At 46.6% G+C, this 20,390-nt stretch overlaps 2 protein-coding genes across 3 annotated transcripts in view; both read right to left on the bottom strand.

Annotated features, from left to right (window-relative positions):
- The window catches only part of LOC135906551 (uncharacterized), a 478,731-nt gene that overhangs the window by 304,231 nt on the left and 154,110 nt on the right, over nucleotides 1–20,390 (bottom strand). The gene's annotated exons all lie outside the window — the stretch shown is intronic.
- On the bottom strand, nucleotides 14,593–16,258 carry LOC135906552 (uncharacterized). Its single transcript, XM_065438003.2, has one exon. It carries the CDS (start codon nucleotides 16,240–16,242, stop codon nucleotides 15,028–15,030), a length of 1,215 nt encoding a protein of 404 aa, XP_065294075.1. The 5' UTR covers nucleotides 16,243–16,258; the 3' UTR covers nucleotides 14,593–15,027.

Genomic DNA, 20,390 nt, shown 5'->3' with positions numbered 1-20,390 from the left:
ACAACGGCGATCAGGTTTCCGGTGCTTTCACCGTGGACATTCAATCCATCTGCTATCGGAGCGGCGTCTTGCAGGCCATCCGCTAGTTTGATCTTGTCTTTTACAAATCACTTCGTTGTTGTTTTTTTATTTCTTGCGTTTTTTTTCTTTACCGATTCCCGTTGCGTCATGGTCATCCGGCCACACTACAGGCGCTGCATTAATGCTCGGGCTGCATAGCTCCATCTCTTGCTGCAGCTTAACAGAAGAGTTTGGCTTTGACTCGCAGTTCAAAAAAAAAGCATGAGCCATAAAGAGGAACGAACAAAAACACGCTGTCGAGGACGGCAGGTAATCAGACGCTCTGATGAAATTAGTGAGCTTCCAGGCGTATAATGGAGTTATCGGAAGCGAGACAGGATTAAGTGCAGATTGCTGGTAGAGGATTGCAGCTTCAATGAGACATAAAATATGATGCTGCTGCTACTGATCATGATTACGACGATGATGATGACGATGATTACTGGCCACTGTATACAAGTCATACCGCAACATCAACTGCGGCAACAAGTCTGCGGCTCCTGCCCTCCGCCATAGAAGGTGGGGATAAGACGAGTCGTGCCTCTGATAATAACATACGATAATAACCAACCAACTTCATTGTGAACACTGCCAGATGCCAGATGCAAGATGCCGATAATAACCAACCAACCCTGATTGTGAACACTGCCAGATGCCCGAAACACTGCAACACGTACTGTGCGACTGCCCACCATATATGCTGGAGCGAAGGACGTTAGACAGTTTCCTAGCCAGCGTTGGCAGACAACTACTGTCGGAGGAAGCTATCCTCGGCCCATGACCTGACACTGCAATTCCAATGCGTGCAAGAAAAGTATTGTTGAAGTTCCTGCAGGACACCAAGCTCGACGAGCGGCTCTAGCGATGCAACTGTCTCGTGTACATAAGCACTCACCACTTCTCTTATCATCATCATCCATCCCAATACTTTCACTCCCCTTCTCTCTTCCCCAGTACAGAGTAGCAGACTAGAGCGCACTAGCTCAGGTCAACCTCTCTGTCTTTCCTATCAATAAATTCTATTCATTCATTCATGATTTTCCCATAATCGAAAGAAACATTATATATTCCGCCCTCTAATGAGCCCGTTAAACTTGTCCTTCTGAGACTTGTGTGATATCAAGCCCGCTTTTGACAGTTGCGCCTCCGCGTGGGTATTGCACGCTATCCGTGCATTGTCCTCATACGTGCGTCTGTTCTCGAACCGGATGGCCACCAGTTATACACTTTCACAGTTGAGTATGCGCTCATAATTTGGGAATCGGTACAGCGCGTCGTGCAACATGATCTCGGCCTTTTGTCTGTCGATGTTCCAGTCTGTCCAGAACTATGCAAGGACCACGTTTACTCTGGTTAGCCAAATCCGTTCCAGATTTTGAGAACCAGTGACGTACTTCTTTTTTTTTCGTACCTTTCGACATTTTTCCTAATATCAATATTACTCTTACATGAAAAGAAGTACCCTTCATCATTCTATGCTGACTAGCTCACTTCTCTTTTTTGTTTCATTTCATTATCAAAATGAAAAAGACTTTTTACAGAAGTGATCCTCTGAGCTCATTGAAGAGTTGCGAGAGGGGTTAATATAAGTAATAAAAATAGTAATAAAAGGATCAGTGAAAGACAAGTAACACTGTTGCGAGACAACTAAGCGATACAAGCTCGTTTGACTTTTGCAACCAGGGTGCCGAAGCGAAAGAAATACCGGTGCAAGTTCGGGTTCAATGCGTTTCGATTCAGCCGTGGTTCAGTTCCAGTTCGGAGAAACAAAAATCTATAACGACTCGTAAACCGGTTGGCAGCACTGAACCAGTTCACGAACCGGTTTGTCATGTCAAACTTTATTTTGCCCTGTGGTAATACGCTGTAGAGTGCTATCGACTTGCCCGGATTGATTGATTGATTGATTGATTGATTGATTGATTGATTGATTGATTGATTGATTGATTGATTGATTGATTGATTGATTGATTGATTGATTGATTGATTGATTGATTGATTGATTGATTGATTGATTGATTGATTGATTGATTGATTGATTGATTGATTTACAGCCTACAAGATTTCTCAAACAAGTCAGACACACAACCTGAACCATCACGCACTTTATTTTTTTTACATCGCAGGTGCGCAGCCGATAAAAGAGCAAAGAGAGCGAACGGAAGATCCAGTTGTCTCTCGGCCCGCCCACTTCGGCCCTATCCCGAACGCCGCCGGCGAGAAGGACTATGACGATGGATAACACCGGGTTCCGCAAGTTGGTGCGACATGCCCACGATGAACCAATCCGCAACAACAACGCGGTTACCTTCAAGCTACTCCGCACCGGTAAGCCACATTCACCCGATCTCTGCGGAGACATTTCGAAGCGCTTTCAATGGCACGATATCGCGCTTTCCCACACGTCAGTCTTGGGCCCCACCTACATGGGTGCAACCGAAGCCATTTTTACCTATCACCGAAGGTCAATGGCGGATTTTGAATAAAAATAGATTGGGATAGTTAGGTTGCTCCAGCACTAGATGACTCAGTTCCTGTCACTAGCACTTTTAAAGCTGAAACACGCGTTTTCAATACTTGGACGGTATGGGGTACAGAGAGCGGCAGCAATGACGTCACGAGCCCGGATGTGGACACCATAATTGGGATTCTGGTCCGAAGCCCGCCATCTTTGTTAGGTCATTAGGTGCGTTATGAGACACTCTTGTATGTTTTGCCTATCGTCTGTTAAATGATACTACGTGTCATGAGATGACTCGCTTCATTGCACGCCTTCGCTGCGCCGGCGTATTGCGTACGTGGAGAGCAACCGTTTGTATAACTTCCGTCCTTGTAAGTTTTGCGGTGCTTCACATATATTAATTTTAGGGAGTTATCGCCAAGTGTTGTCTCCTGCATTAGCCCTGATTATTGCACAGAAGGAGCCGTGGGTAAAGCTCTATAACGACAGGTAATATCAAGCCATAGGAAGCTCAAGAGGATGCGGGCATTAGGGGAGCCTAAGCTATGCGTCGTACCTCTGTTAGCCATATAGATTATACAGAAACTTAGGTACGATACGTTCTCGTAACACAGTGGTTTGTTGCATTGACCATGTAGGCCAACTTGTGCGGTCCCCGCATTTCGCGTGACAGAAATAATTCTTGTATCAGTGCAATAATGCAGCACCGTTAAAACTTTCTATTGGCATTAGGCGGCCAGATTTCACAATATTACGCGCTCAGATTGCAGAGCAGTCTGCAGGCCCCACCGAAATCACGGCTGTGTTGAAAGCAGATAAACGTGACCTAAAATTAAAATTTTACTGGCTAAACAGTACTCAGGCTTCCGACGTACTGGCTTGGGTCTATGAATGTGGTGACTTTTGAACAATATTTCTAAAGTTCTCATTATGAAGGGTGCTAAAGCTTTGAGCCTTCCTTTGTAAAAGCAGCTTGTTCGACTGTTTAGTAAAAAGGTGTCAAAGACGTAACAAGAGGGCAATAAACAAGGAAAGCCCACGCTGTGTGTGTTGATCGTTTCTCCTAGCGCCGTTTACCAACGGTTACTTTTGCTTTCGAAAGCAAATATATTCTGATTTGGCTTCGGTCAACGGCCAGTGGAACTTCAGGAGGACCTGTTTTTCTGATAAAACGAAATTACCCTGATTCTTTTTATAATAATCATATCAATATATAGAAACAACACAGAGAAAGAGAAGCCGGCTACAGGTACCCTTCTAAAACTCACACCACTTTCACCCGCATGAAGAGGAGAGAAAGAGAGGGAAAGACAAGAGGAAGGCACAACCACAACACATCACATGATACACATAGTATGAGCACTAAGGATGACGGTCGCATGCTATGTTAAGAATTTTCCTACAGCTTCGTGAACCCCATATGAAGTTGAAGTTCGACCTTTCCGAAGTAGAGCCATTAGGCGCAGTTCTATAAAGCTGAAGCCGTTGGAGCTTGCCCAACGACACAGAGCTACGACTACTAAACGTTGGGCATTCGAAAAGCAAGCGCACAAGCGTTTCACTGTATACCAAAATCCTCGTGTGGTTCACGCTGCACATTCCTCTGAAAGACACAATTCCCGCCTTCTTCGCTCGCCTCTGATCCCTCAAGAGGCTGCCGCAAATAGCTCGAGTGAGAGAAAAAAACTGCTATTTCTGGACACGCTTAGGGCTCGGGCGCGGCTCCATAGACCGAGATCCATTTATCTCCCCGAACCGCAGCCGCCGCGGACTTGGGCTCCTAAAAGGGTTAGACCTTGAACGACATCCGGCTTCGCAGTGGCCCAGGCGTGGCCCCCGTCGTTTCCGGACAAAACCGCAAAAGCGCGTCTGGGCCCTTCGCAGCTATTTTTGGTCACGCTTTCCTTTATTTTTTTATTTGCGTCATCCTATACAGACTCACCCTGTCCTTACTCAGTAGATTAGCGCTGGTCCAGAAGTTCGAAGGAGTTCTTAAAAGCATTGAATTTCCTAATGGATCGCGTACCTCAGTTACAGTTATACTTTGTCACGATATAACAAAGGAGCAGACGTCGTTCGATCTTCCGGGAGACCAAACTCGGAAATGTACGTCACCTGCATCGTGTGGATCTTCAGGCCGACCGGCCGCCAGACTTACTTAGCTCAATTCTTCAAACACGTTATCGTTTTCTCTCTCTCTCTCTCTCGCTGTCTGTTTCTCTTCGTTTTTTTTTTTTGCAAGCTCTATGGGGAGAACGGGCTTCACAATTACGGATCGCAAAATTTTTATGCTGAAAGCCTAGCGTTAAAAAAAAATTGCGTTGTCTCCGCTTTTAGGCAGACGCCGTCGACCTCGATGATTGCATGAGTGAAGTAACAAAGCAAAAAAAGAAGAAAAGGTACGAACAGTGGGCGATGAATATCTCACAAGATATTTGCACACATCCTTCAGTTACTCGCGCGGAAACTCACTCACTCATTCACTTTCTGAAAGTGCTCGTGAACATCCTAAGCCTTGGTTCCACTTGGACAATGAAAGCGAAAGAAAGTGTCGCATCTGCCTAGTCCACATCGCAGATCTCCCCCATATCATGTGGCAATGCCCCGTCAAAACTCTCTCCCTCACCCTCAAACCATTAATTAGCAGCGAGGAGCTATGGGAGACGGCCCTACGCCGCTCCCATCCCACCCTACAAGACCGAGCCCTGAGGTGGGCTGAGGAGGTAGCGGAGGCCTACCACGACTGGTAGACCAACGTCAGCCACATAAGGTGGTGATGGACGCCTGCTGGGACTGGTGCACATAGACCTCCCTCCTCCCCCCTCCCCCCCGCCCGGCCCATACCCTTTCTTAAAAAGAGAAGTAAAGTTTATTCATTCATTCATCCCCACAGAACTTACCTCGCCATCCTTCTCTGCCCTTCTGAACCCACAAAAAGCAGATACATATAAATATTGATGGTTTCTCTCTCAGGACGAAGCACTGACAGCGATAACAAGGTCTAGCGTTGCGTTTGGACTCCTGTGGTGGCGTTCTGACTATGCACACGCGGATGCGACATACGCGGGTGCGCCTATACTTCTGGCACATTAAAGGCTTCAGCACGGCGCGTAGGGCCTACAATAGCATCACACAGGCGTCACCGCGCTGCTCGTAAAGAGCGACGCAAGCGAAATTACATGGTTTCCAGATTTTGAGCACTAATATTTGTTTCTTCACTTAGCAACCAGAAGATTTAGGATAAAAGGCATGCGCTGTGAATCACATAGTTCATGAGTTTTGCTTACCCAGTGCAATCCTCAAAAATACTTGTAAATAACTTGGAAGCATAGACCTGGCTTGAGCAACTTGGGCAGCTGAGTAGTGTAGATCTATCTTGCACGTACGGCATAGGTAAGAACATGGTGGGTAAGAATATAGCATACTTATACGTCATGGCGAAGGTGAAAATTTCCCCTCGGGCGTCCGTGTAATTGCTATCGCAACAAAAGGAAATCTTAGAAAGGCCAGACCAATGCGTAACTTCATTTGTGAGACTTTATGTAAATTAGCAAACATATATTTCAAACAGGATGAAGCGTAGCTGGAACAAATAAATAATGTTAGGCAGTAAAGAGATTAAAGCGGAGTTCACAGTGAGTATGAAAGAAAGTTAGCACAGAAAGTGCTTTGTTTCATGTCGACACGACATACATCCACACGGCAAAAGCCTAGGACTGAGGCTTAAAAACCTAGTACTATAGGAACACTTTTTCCTAGCCCAATACAGCGAAGTTGAACAAGTATTTTTTCTCTGGTATAAAACCTGGCAGCAACATATTTTTCTTTTACTGAAAAAAAAGCAAGGTCGAGATGGCGCAAACTTTCGAAACGGTGCCGCACCCAAATCGTCATGTACTGTCGTCTCAGTGTGATGGCTTCTGACGCGCAGAATCATCATCGTCCATATATACATAACTGTACCCTGACTATACTGGCAATATCATGCATTACCCAAAACGACTTTAGCAATTGCTTTTTTTCCACGCGCTCGCCATCCACTCTGGCACGACTCTTCGTTACGTAAGCTTATATATGCCGTCCAAAGTAAATGTTAGCTGCCTTTCGTTTACGTAATTGCCTTTTTTATCATCCGATCGGCGTAACTCGATCGTGGTTAGACGTCGAAAGCATCATGGCACGCAACGACATTTTGTCTCTCTCTTCTTCCGTGGTGCACTCAAATTACGCGCTACACGTTTACCCGATATGTGCATTTCGTAACAGCGCCCGCTAGAAGTCCCCAACAACCGGGCCATCGCGACAGTAAAAGCATCCGAGAGGAAAATGGGAAGCGAGAGTCCGGATAAAGAACCGCGAGTGCGCGGATATTGCGTTATGTAACGCTAATCACACGACACTATTTGTCCATCTATTCGTGAGCCGTAGAGTGCATGTTTGGAGAAGGAGTGCGATGGCGCATGGACTCTCGCTATTTCTTTACCGTTTTCGTCGGCGGTATTGTGGCGGGATGTTGTTTCAGGGAGGCACTCATCTTCCTGCCTGGACCAAAGAAGCATCTCATCTCGCTGCTCTACAAGCACTTGGCGAATGATCAGGCAGATGTATAATTCCCGCGGCTGTGACAGCGAACGTTGTGCTACTAGTTTTGCGCACAGAAAACTGTCCCGACTATGCGCGACGTGACGAGCATAAGTTATGTCGCAGAGAGACGCGATGGGGGAGGAAGGAAAGAGGTAGGGGAAGGGAACCGTCAGAAAGGAACAAGAATGCCCCGGGATCCGCGCGATCTTACGGTAAACTTAACAGCTTTTGACAGAGAATGGCCTTGTGATCACGCTTCTGCTATCACGGAAGGACAAATTGTTCGTCTACCGGGGTTGTAGCTTGAATCTACGAAAGCTACAATCACGCATTTGATTTCATTCCGGCCAGCGACTTTCGGCACTCATGATTATAACTGCGCGCATTGAAACGCTTTTGTGCCCGGCAGTCTCAAACGTTCCTGCGAAACCGAGTCGGCTTGGCGACACACACCCAAGAGAGCGCGGTCTTCAGGGATCTGCGTTCGCGGAAAACGAATGGGGCTACCAGCAATACGCCAGGTCAGAGATATCGGAGGCAATGCCATAGCTTTAGTTATACCAATTTTCCCGCGTGTGCGTGCGTGTGTGCACGTGCGTGCGAACGGATCCATGTGGCTACATTCGCATACTGAGACACTCGCTATAAGAAAGCATCCCTTTTACACTCGCCTACAACAAAACTGACATAAGTTCAGAAAACGCTCTGTTACGAAACGCTCGCTCGCCATGCGTTGGAAGCCTTCAGGCATGCAGCTGCGTTGTATTTGGCCTTGAATGATGAGCGTTGAAGCTTGGACCGCTTCCTTTCATCCTTTCAGATCAAACATCTCTTGTTTTTTTCTTGCTGTTGTTTTTTTATTGGGCAGGACACAGTCTTTTCTGTTCGAACAAGCCGAAGCATTACGCAACACAGTTTGTATTATTCAAAAATGAAGTCCGCTGCAAGTGACAGCGCTTGTAGCGAGTTTGTTACTTTACTCATGAACGAGAAAGAAGAAGCATTTAAACGCATGATACAGGCACTTGTTTACAGGCACTTGATACAGGCACTTGATACAGGCTGCTACTCTGATAACTAGAGTTACTGCTGGCTTAGTTGGTGGTCCCTCATATCGATCCTCGAAATTGTGAGGGACAAAAAGAAAAGAACCGCACCGAGCATAGTGGATGCGCTTCTCCAGCGCACAGGGCCAGCAACAATACTAATTAATGTGCGCGGACGCACCGATTTCGCTTTCTAGAGAAGGCTTCTCCGAGAAGATTCCGCCAAACCTGCGCTCCGTCCGCGCGATTTCAAGTCACATCGCCCTACCACCCGTAGGACGATATCCGTGCTCTCTGAAATGGGGAAGGTGCTTAGAGAAAGTCATTCTGAAGATCTACGTGAACGCGCGTTGTTTTCCAGAACAGATGAAGTCGTAGAATGTCGCTGGTAAATTTCGCAGGGGAGCCTACGCAGCCCGTGTTGCAACGATATGAAGCCTTCTCAGCGAAAAAAAAACAAGAAACAAAAAAAGAAATCTTGCGGAGAAAAGTCTACTTTCACAACCGCTACTAAGGGAACGACGGAGCGCACTTTGGCGAGGAAGGCATACTATATTATACCACCCTCCCGTTCCCCGCATCCTAACGCCCCTAAACCCTCCCTCTCCCCTTTCTCCCTCCCCTTCCCCCTTCCTCCCTCCAACTCGTGGCACGCAGTTCGGAGCCAACTGCTCTCGCTCTCTCCTATAACGTCGCCTGACATTTTCGCTTATTTACGAGCGACCCCGTCTCCAGCGCGCATAACCCCGGTCCCTTTGTCACGCGGCCGTCAGGACGGGACAGAGACCGGGACATTGTTATTTAAAGCGGGACAAGGTAGGGACCCCGGCATGCAATCCACGTGGTCGGTGACTCGCTGCGTATAAGAGAAAATGTGCGCGTCAGGAAGAAAGGCAGAAATTCCCAAGCTTTATTTTTCTTTTTTTCTTTTTGCTTTTCTTCTTTCTTGCTTGTTTTTTTTTTTGTTGTTGTTGTCTGTTGCTTTGCACATTCATCTTGGATGTAACCCACACCTGCTTGGGCCAACACATTGGCCTGCAGTATTTTGAAATAAATAAATAAATAAAAAATCTTCACCGCATTCCGGGCAGATTCCGAGGACCTTCTTCATGAACTCGCTTCGAGCGTTCTAAAATTTCGTATACGGCTGCCCCGTGCCTGCGTCGGTGTCAGGGTAGTTGCGCGCAGTGGCATGGACAGGTGTACCCCTTCCGTATGCACGAATGGGAATCAACTCGAAGGCTTTCCTCGGCTCCACCGAGTTGAATGCAGTTTTGCCGATGGAGCGAGGGAGACGCTGCCTTTAAGTGAGCCGGATTCTCTTTCCGGGGTGTCTTGGGTGATCTCTGTCGGGAGTAGCATTTAGTGAACTTTGAAACTGTAATCTCATTTCAAGTCATACTTTTTTGTTCTTGTTGGAATTTTTGTTTTTCGTGCGATGCTTGCCGGTTTTACAAAGTGTATTGAGGTGTAATCAGAGAGTCGCACGGCTAGTTTTAGAGCCCAAAGGAAAATGCAGCGCACGTATGACTCGATTATAGGAAAAACCTGGTATGTCCTTTCGCAATCATTAGGCGGATAACTGAGAACTTTTGAACAACAAGTTTTCGTGAAGAAATTTGTATGCATCTTTGTGATTTCAGTGTGGACTGGGATGAATAAATCACTGATAGCACATTCGCCTGCGATACTCTTCTTTTCTTTATGATTATAATTAGGAAGAGAAGGGAGGAAGGGGGTTGTTGTCAGCCTTTGCTAGCGACAACTACCCCTTGTCACTTGAGCTGTAGTATAGAACACAAAATAAAGAGACAGAGTATTGCATTTAGCAATCCTTAAATAAAACACGAAAACATGCACCGATATTACCCACAAAAGCCTTTCTCGAAAATTCCTCGTTGAAATAAGGTCAGCGGATGTCTGACGTTTTAGATCCACAGAATTATAGCTAGTGCAACAGAGTCAATAACAGTCACAAATTCTAGCGTCTGTAAAGAGGCGTTGAAGTGCATTCATGACTTTGTGATACGGTAGTTTTGATGATCATGGTAGGTTAAAAAAAAGTTCAATGGGAATCGATTAAATGCAGCTCTTGTCTATGTGTGGTGTGAGTGGGACAGTCACATAGTAGGTGGTGTACGCCCTGGTCTTCGCAGCCGCACAAACGTGTGGGAGAGGACCAACACACAATTCTAAATGAAGAGTGTTTGACGTAAGCCCTTCCTAGGCGGAGATGATGTAAGAGGGCGTCGATGTGCTGAGGGCAGTGGCGTAGCTACAGGGGGGGCCGGGGGGCCGTGGGCCCCGGGTGCACGGGGCCAGTAGGGAGGGGGGGGGGGTGTCATATACGTCTGAAGAAGCCCGAAAATTGTCGATATCCTCGCCTTCCTCGACTACATACGGGGGGGTGACAGAAGAGCCAAGGGCCCCGGGTGCCAGACGACCTAGCTACGCCACTGGCTGAGGGTCAAGCTGGTACTAAAGATGGGGGTGAACTGCCCAAAATATTGATGCCTTTGTGCTCTTTTGGGAAACATTTCGACGCGCACACTTCCTGACAGTGGGTGTTGGACGGCGCAATCTTATGGCGAAGGTTGCAATTGGGGACGACACTTCTGTCAGACTTCAGAACATTTAGAAAAAAAAATATGAAAGACAGAAAAGTCCTCTCGGGCTCCGGGCAAATTTAGCGTTGGTAAAGCTCAAGCCTCTTAAGATTTAAAAAAGTGCCACGAGAATTCTGCGCGTTGTTCGTCTGAATTTGTCGAACACTACGCCTCAAGCTCAAACCAGCATACATACAAGAATATCTGCGAGTGGCGTTAGTGAAGCGTTGTGATAGTTGTTCCAAGAAGTCTGCCGTGAAGAAAACTGATCTGTGGCCGCACTTATTCACTGGTAAGCGGCATTAGCTGTAAACTGTTGGATAGCAGGAGGCATGAAGAAGAAAACTACTTCACTAACACGTTAAACGCAGCCGGAGTTCCAAGAACGGTCTCCATGCTACAGCACCCAATAACCGCGCGCTAGAGAAGAAAGAAAAAAAATAAACAAGTCACGCCCATTACAGCGCATAAGCGCCTTATCCCTACATCGTGTCTGCAGAAGGCGTCGGTAAATTTACTCGGCAATTCCTGTAGTCGTTTCGTAACGATGCTTACCACTGCTAATGGCAGCGGTGTTCCGGCGCATGCCACATTTCGCCTGCCTGCGTTGTATAGACTTTCAGGAAGTAAGTTCTGGTTTTTTTTTTTTTTCTTTATTTCCAGACAATCAACAAATACATTAATACATACTGCTCCCACCATCTGACAATATTCACTTTCCCACCGCTGCGCTTGAAGCTTGCGGTTTAGATTACAAAACTTTCATTTTGGCAAGGGCATCCATCAATGACAACAGATCATCGTCATACGCTAACTTCTGAAAAACTTCCCGCAGTTTACTGACATTCTCAGCAAAATACGAGTTTACTGTTCTCACATTTATATCACAATTCCTTACAGCCATGCGGTTTCTCCAGATACTGTGAAGGCCGAGAAGAAAGAACATGTCATAAAGTATACTGTCTTGCTCTGTGGATAGGTAACGGATACCATGAGCTGTTAACGGCAATTCTTTTTTAATAGTTCTTTGCATAATATCCCAAAAGAAGACCGCACTCCAACAGTCCAGAAAAACGTGTTCTATAGTTTCTGGCTTCTTGCAAATCAAACAGTTAGTCCCCCATGGTAAATAGTCCCCTCTTTCTTCTAGCCACGTTTTTACAGGCAAGGTATTAGTATGTAGTTTAAAAAAGAATGTTTTCACTCCCCCTGGTACAATCATTCGCTTCACACGTTTTAGGACATCTTTCCCTTGGCCTTCGCGGTACATTAATCGATATAATGGTTCTGGGAACATAATATCTATTAAATCCGAGCTTATCCGCTTACGACTGACTGTAGCCAAATATTCTATGGAAAAGTGGTGGTGTAAAAATCTAAATGCTACGACCACCTCACGTAAAAATTTACTCGTTGCGTAACACCCACCCTCCCTCATCGAGACAACAAAGTTAGGTAAGGCATTGCTCAATCGGACTTGAATAACTGTTCGTAAGAAAGGATTTGTCGTGTCTCGTAAGAACAAAAATCTAGAAATCAGTCGCTTTAAGTATAAATTTGGTAATGACAAGCCCCCCTGACCCAACTTGCGAAACAAGTTGTTCCTGCTTGTTCTTTCATATTCAGACTGCCACACAAAAACAGCAAATACTCTATGGAGTTTCTTGAGGTTGAATCGGGAACAACTCAGGACTTGCATGAGATACCACAGCTTGCTCACCAAGAAGATTCTGCAGATAGCCGCACGTGCAAATATAGAGAGGTCACGTCCAGCCCACGTATCAGTTTGAGCTTTTAATTCCTGCACTTTGCCATTCCATAAGTCTTTAGTGTCTCGATGTGTGCCTAATGGTACACCAAGATAAATCCCAGGCGTGAGCTTCCACTGCATACCTTCAAAAACACGCGGCGTTGTTTGCCACCGGCCGTGCCACAAGCCGACACACTTATCCAGGTTTATATTGCTGTCCGTCATGTCACAAAACTCACGCATAATTGTCATGGTAGCTCGAACACTCTCCTTATCTTCACAGAAAACAACAACATCATCAGCGTAAGCTAATAAACGTACCTCACATCCTTCTAGGCTGAATCCTCGCACATCCGGACTATCAATAATTCTTTTACAGAGAGCCTCTAGATATATTGCGAACAAAAGAGGTGACAGGGGGCACCCCTGACGAACAGAGGAACGCACTTCAATCCTTTCAGTTAGCTCATGGTTGACAATGAGGTTAGTTGTACAATTACTGTATGCCATTTTAACTCCCTCTGTTATCCGTGATCCAACACCGACATAGCCAAGAATTGTAAACAGGAGATTGTGACATACTCTGTCAAACGCCTTTTCTAGATCAATTTGTAACATAGCGACTTTCCTAAAATCTGCATCACATGTTTCAAGAATGCTGCGAGCCACATGGATATTAGTAAATATAGACCTCCCTCTTATCCCGCAGGTCTGATGCGGTCCTACTAAAGCACCAATAACCCCTTGTAGTCTCCGCGCAAATATCTTCATTAAAACTTTATAATCTACGTTTGTCAGCGTAATTGGCCTGTAGCCTGTTACTTTGTTAAGTTTATTTGCGTCATCGCTTTTTGGTATCAAGACTGTATACGCCCTTTTAAAGGACGGTGGCAAACGACCTTTTTGATACGCCTCCATAAAAACACGCTTTAATAAGATGGCTATCTTCGAGCAAAAGGCTTTGTAAAAAACTGCTGTTAGGCCATCAGGTCCTGGCGATTTTCCAGGGTTAAGGTCTTCAATGGCCGTTTCGATCTCCTTTACTGTGATATCTTCGGATAATCTATCTGATTCTTCGGCGTCTAACCTAGGTAGAGTGGTTAGAAAATGGCTTTCGTACCCAGCCTTGCTCGGTATTCTACACTTGAAGAGCTCCCTGTAATATTCCGTAAACGCATAATTAATTTCTTCGGCATCTCTAGATATTTTCCCTTTGTATTCAATCTCAACTATTTCGTTTCTCCTCGCATACTTTTTCTCAGTTCCCAATGCACGCTTTGTTGGCATTTCATCAGCCAAGATCTTTCCCATTCGTGCGCGAATAAGTGCGCCACGGTATTTTTCCGTGTCGATAGCCTCAATTTTATTCTTTATTTCCCTTATTTCTTCCATAAATGTGCCTGGCGCTGCAGTTTCGGCATCCACAAATTCCTGAAGCATTTTTTTAAGGTTATTTTCCTCTTGGCGCTCTTTAAAACGTATTTCTACTGCTCGCTCTATGGCATTCATTTTTACGACTTCTTTAAATCGCTCCCATCGCTCACCCCATCCTTTTTCACAGTCATTATTTGCTTTGGCAATTTCTGTGCGTACACTTTCTAGAAATTGGTCGTCCTTTAAGAGTTTCGCGTTTAATTTCCATGTTTCCCATTTCATTCCAGGTTTTGCGGTGACCTTTTTCCCTATCGTGAAGGCTACTAAACAATGGTCGCTAAATGTTATGTTCAGCACCTTGTAGTCATCGCATATTGTGGCGATTTCTTGCGAAAGATAAGCTCTGTCTAACCTTGCATGGCTATTGGCTTGAAAATGAGTATAATGCCGATTATTGCCTCCTTTCGCGTAATGTGCAATGTCTTCCAACAGAGCTCTTCCAATGGCCCCCCTCAGAAAGACAACGCTCTTATCAGCCCAGTATCCATCACTCGAACGATCGTCCGAGCTCAAAACGCAATTGAAATCTCCTAACACTACCAAACATCTGTCTGTATTCAGATAATGCGATATTTCTTGAAAGAAACTTAGCCGGTCATTCACTTTCGTTGGTGCATACACACATAATATTCGGTATTTTATGTTGCAATATACAAAATTGCAGAGGACGAATCGACCACTCTGACAACTTAGAACTGTTTCCTCAACTATACCCAAACCTTTCTTAATAAACATACAGCATCCGGCCGTTGTGCCAACAGCATGACTAACGCATACAGTATAGCGGTCACTAAACTGTGCAACCATACTATCAGTCTGACTCTCACTCTCTATTTTAGTCTCTTGAATCGCCAATATATCTAAATCTTCTTCCAACATTACGCGTCGGAGCTGACGCTGCCGCCGTCTCGCCCTAAAACCTCTAACATTGAGGGTTCCCACGCGCAATGGAGCTAACGACATAGCCATTTCAAAGAGCAAGAGCAAAACAACAGTAAGGCCCCCAGCAAATAGCAACCCTCACAAACTGAGCGTCCCTGTCGGCACGACAGCTTCAACGGGCACCCGCGACACCAGTCGCGTTGGTCACTGCGTCGCCTGCCCTTCTCGGGTGAGCGACGCTGACCGTTGTGCTGGGGCGGACTTCCCTTTCTTGGCCCGGGTCGACCGGACCACCATCCACTGCGGCTCCAGGCGCTGAACACTGTCAGCCGGCGTCTCCTCTTCTGGAGTATCGCTTCGGTGCCTCTTGGAAGGCACGGCTGGCTCCTCAGTGGCCAACTCATCCGGCGTCTCATATGGCGTCTCTGGCTCCGCGTCCATCTCCACGTTAAACGCGTCACACCCGGGGTCCGTTTCTGCGGGCGCAGGCGGTGTCTTCTCTTCTTCATTCCTTCTTCTTTCTCTCTGCTTTCTTCCTGCTGTGGCGTCCTGTGTCGACGCGGATGGCGTTGCCACCTTTTTTGCGACACTTGCCACCTGTTGAACCGGCGTTTCCGAGGACGCTGTCAGTTTCTCCGTTACCTCTTCTTCCATCAATTCCAGACCTTCGTCGTCGGGTTGCGTGCTGCCAGTAACTCTTGCATACGTACGTACGCAATCAAGTGCTTCATGGCCGAATTCCCGGCACTCAGAACACCTTGGCACTCTGCAGTCTCTTCTAATGTGTCCTTTGCGTCGACACCGCAGGCAAATCGGAGCTCTCCCGGGAACGACAACCAGCACAGAGCCACCAAAGATCTTGAACAAATGGGGCAGAGCGTCCGGTGTTAAGTTCTCTCGGAGCGTCATCCGCACAATACGCGTGGTAGACTCAGCTTGCTCGAAGCCCCTCACCTTCCAATCTTCTTGTCTTACTTCTTTCACTTCGCCATAGTGGTCGAAAGCCTTCTTCAATGCTTCCCCGGTAACGTGGAATGGAACCCAGTGCACTTTGAGTGTGATGTCTTGTTGCACTGGGTCAATGACGGCGCAAAAGCGCCCTTTTACCTCCAGGCCTCCCGCTCTAACCAGAACTTCCTTCACCTCTGGAGATCGTAGCTTGATGAGCCACACATGCGTCATTTGGAAGGGCCCAATACCGGTCACGTCTTTCAATACACCGAGTTCTTGCAGCGGGTCACGGAAGTCTTCGAGGCGGTATGGTCTCCCGGCAACGTCACAATGTAAGAACAGACACTCCTTCATAGTTTCGCCTGATGGCAAAGTCGGTAGTAGATACCGATAGCCCGGTGGGGCGACAGAAGACCTGTTACCACGGCCAGACGCGGCCGCTGAAACCGCTCTTGCAGAGCTCGACATCTTGCGTCCGAACGCGTCCGTGTCCAGAGGCAGAGTCGAAGTAAGTTCTGGTTAGGAAAGTGCCCCAATTAGGGACTCTTTTTATGCGAAGCATATTACGAGAGCTCAACCCAGCTCCTCAGGCGCGGCGGTGTCGCCTTGAAACCACGTGACACCGTGACGTCACGACAGAGGAGAAGTGGCTTTGGCTCAACTCTTGCAAGACGGGCTGGGTGGGAATCGAACCAGGGTCTCCGGAGTGTGGGACGGAGACGCTACCACTGAGCCACGAGTACGATGCTTGAAAGCGGTACAAAAGCGCCTCTAGTGAATGCGGTGTTGCCTTAGAAACGAGCTGTTTCTAAGGCGTGCGTCTCTTGCTCAGGCGCACATTTCGTTGCCGCGCCGAACGCTGCTTTGCTCGACGCTCACCGCGTCCAATGCGGGGCGCGTAGTCGCTGCCCTGCAGCCCATTGTCTTACACCCCTTGGCGGGTCGACGGGAACGCTGTCGCGTTCCACTCTTGAAGGCGAAGCAGTAATGCAGGAGTTGTTTCTTCGTCTAGCCGAACCAAATATAGCCAAGCAACAGCAGTTCACCAGGCTAAACAGTGGTTCAACAACTAAAATAAAGGCTAGTATGCTTCGCATCCTGGGCTTAACCTTACCTAAGCCACAGCCATTTTTTGTGGTGCTATTGTATGCACTAAGGTGGAATCCAAAGCAACCCGCGCTGCCAGTGCCGGCATGATGCTCTGGGCAGAATCGCATAATTGTGGCACGTTTGAAATTATATTGCACTATTAAAAGCGTCGCATGAAGTTGGTACAAAATAACTCTCTCAGCTTTCTATCTCTCACGATGTTCCGTAGTTTTTTTTTTAAAGAAAGCTCGCTTGTTGTTTCCACAGGTTGAAAGTTTTTCGACAATTACAAGAAACTGGGAGGCTTTCAAGAAATGTCACATATCACACCGTTTGAAGAGTCGTTGGCATTGGGTTCCTTCGCACATGGGACTGATAAAAACAGAGCCTAGGATGAAGGCCATCCATTAAAACTTTAACTCTAAGTAAAAACTCGTTCACCGTGTTCACGATTTTTTTGCATTTTAAGCAAATAGTCTTGTTACAGAGTTTTCTTTACAGGCAGTCTATGGACTAGGTGTACTCTGATTGATTGATTGATTGATTGATTGATTGATTGATTGATTGATTGATTGATTGATTGATTGATTGATTGATTGATTGATTGATTGATTGATTGATTGATTGATTGATTGATTGATTGACTGACTGACTGACTGACTGATTGATTGATTGATTGATTGATTGATTGATTGATTGATTGATTGATTGATTGATTGATTGATTGATTGATTGATTGATTGATTGATTGATTGATTTCGTCACAGTTCACTGTATGAGCAAACGGAGGGAAACTTCATTCCTAGGTGGCTTGGTGGTTCCTTCGCCCCCTTTATGATCTATCATCATCATCATCAGCCTGGTTACGCCCACTGCAGGGCAAAGGCCTCTCCCATACTTCTCCAACAACCCCGGTCATGTACTAATTGTCGCCATGCCATGCCTGCAAACTTCTTAATCTCATCCGCCCACCTAACTTTCTGTCACCCCCTGCTACGCTTCCCTTTCCTTGGGATCCAGTCCGTAACCCTTAATGACCATCGGTTATCTTCCCTCCTCATTACATATCCTGCCCATGCCCATTTCTTTTTCTTGATTTCAACTAAGATGTCATTAACTCGCGTTTGTTCCCTCACCCACTCTCCTCTTTTCTTATCCCTTAACGTTACACCTATCATTCTTCTTTCCATAGCTCGTTGCGTCGTCCTCAATTTGAGTAGAACCCTTTTCGTAAGCCTCCAGGTTTCTGCCGCGTAGGTGAGTACTGGTAAGACACAGCTATTATATACTTTTCTCTTGAGGGATAATGGCAACCTGCTGTTCATGATCTGAGAATGATCTATAACATCAGCTTAGATAATGCACTATCATGGTTCTCGATTATCTTGAAGTCCCCATTATTTTAAGGAATGATCAAACCACAGAAAGAAATCAGAAAGATAGAAAAATATTGTTAGTAAATGTCCTACAGTTAAATGAGATATCTGTTCACTTGCTACTGTAATATGGTGCTGTAATCAGTTACTCGTGTAAGAATGCACTTGAGCAGTTGTAAGCCATAATTAGTATCAGAAGAAGCATAATGTTCAAACTTTCCGTTTTTCCACTTTCATACGCCTCTTTATTTAAAAGATTTGACATTTCTATAGGATTAGTTCGTAAATACACAAATTGGTCTGGTGTAGCTTACAGCAGAAGGCGGTGCTAGTTGGTTTTCTGGTAACGGTTATCGACCCGGTATAGTGGAACTTTACCGGACTCAGTTTACACGGCCCGCAAACTTTTCCGCGAGTCTAGTTATCGCTACAGCAAACTCGCGCCTCGCGAACCCGATCGTTGCTCATGGCGACGGCTTCGCGCAGGAACGAGATTTGGCCTCCTTTCCTGTCATTGTTCGCCAACACCGCCGCGCTGCGCGCCCGACGAAGCTGGTTCTCTTGTTCGGGGACCGTGCGACGCCTGCGCCGAATATCTGGTGCGACAGGTGGAAGGCTCTGCCGCCGGCTTTCTTTCTTCCCTTGTCTATTGCTCACTTGCTCTAGTTCCCTTTTCCGTCCTTCTTCATCGTGTTCTTTGTTTTCATCGTGTTCTTCGTCGTTGTTTTTTCTCATAATGCCTTTTTTCGTTTGTCCTGTGATTCCTTCTTCTTCTGCTTCCTTTTTATTTCTGTTTCTTTCCATCTTTTTTATATCTTTGCCTTCTTTCATCGCTTCTGCCTCTCCTTTCTACTTTCTTTCTCTTTAATTTGCGAACGATGGCGCTGTCGACCCATATAACAAGCTTTGCCCTGCTTATACGTCAGACCCCGTGTCCGGAGGTTTCCGAGCAAGAGCGATCTGTGAGGCACGCTGCTTGAGCGCATTGTTAAAGGCACGTTTATTGCTTTAAACATTTCTACGCGTTAAACCATTTCGATGTCACTGACGTACCAGCACCCTTCCGTGTTCTGATCCCGCCATGTCACTGACGTACCCGTACGTTCCCCGCTCTCTCTACTCGAACGTGCGCAGTAACACGAAGTAGGCGAGCTCCGAAGTGGTTCCGCCATCTGTTGTTTACTTCTAGAAGCGTATTTTCTACTCTTTGCTCTGTCCGGGCCTTTGTTCGTGTGCTGCGGGTTTCCGTTAGTGTGTGCCTCCTTCCTGGGCGCGGGTTCGCGGACTTTGTAAACCGCTACGGCTGTGACTCTCGGTTCAGATATTGGTGTCGCAGCGCTAGGTCACCACTCTTGCGTGTTTCTGCCGTCTGTCGTATGTTCGCTGAAGGTGTCTCGCGTTCTCTTCTCCACGCAGCCCCTTCACTCCCGCGACGACGGTGCTCCTTTCGTCAGTGGGCTTTCTCCGGAATAGCTCTTGTTCTCGGACACACCTCTTTCATCTGTTGCAATTTTGCATGTTGCAATTTTGCAGCAACCTGCAGCTGTTATATATTACGCAGGCCTGCCATACGGCCGCCAATCCGATTGCGTTCGCCGATGTTGCGGAAAATTTCGGTTGAACCAGATCTCTACCGACGGACGAATAGGCTTTATGAAGGAGCGAGGTATATACGAAGCCCAGCTGTAGGGGCAACAGAAAATGAAAGCGAAATTGCAGGAATATACCCCCCCCCCATCCCCCTCTCGCGTGCCCACGAGGAAACTAGCCATCGAAATCGAACGCCCGGTTGCATGCCGCAGGGGCATCGATCTTCTAGGACGAGTTTTCGTGATTGGACCCTGAGCCCTAGTGGTTCCGTTCGTCAGATGAAGCGACGGACATGTGCAAGCACAAACGACCACACAACCACCGCCGAGCTGCTGGGAGACCGTTATTCCAAGAGTATAGGAGCAGCGAGAGAAAGCTATAACGGCCAGGCACTCGCTTGCTCGATAATGCCTCAAGATACAGGTCGATTAAAGCCCTTTACGTGTTTTGTCTGGTAATATTCATTGAATGATTGGCTCTTAAGCAGTGTTTCATGGGAACTTTCTGGAAAGCAAGCATCGCGATTCCGCAAGGTTGTCATTCAGTATTCAATCAGGCGAA

This window comes from Dermacentor albipictus, chromosome 9, assembly GCF_038994185.2.
Source record: "Dermacentor albipictus isolate Rhodes 1998 colony chromosome 9, USDA_Dalb.pri_finalv2, whole genome shotgun sequence".
NCBI lineage: Eukaryota > Metazoa > Arthropoda > Arachnida > Ixodida > Ixodidae > Dermacentor > Dermacentor albipictus.
The sequence above is the reverse complement of the archived record's forward strand: the minus strand, read 5'-3'. Positions and strand labels throughout refer to the sequence as shown.

Bases quoted from the DNA above. Each gene is read 5' to 3' on its own strand.
- LOC135906552 (XM_065438003.2), bottom strand. From the start codon at position 16,242: ATGTCGAGCTCTGCAAGAGCGGTTTCAGCGGCCGCGTCTGGCCGTGGT.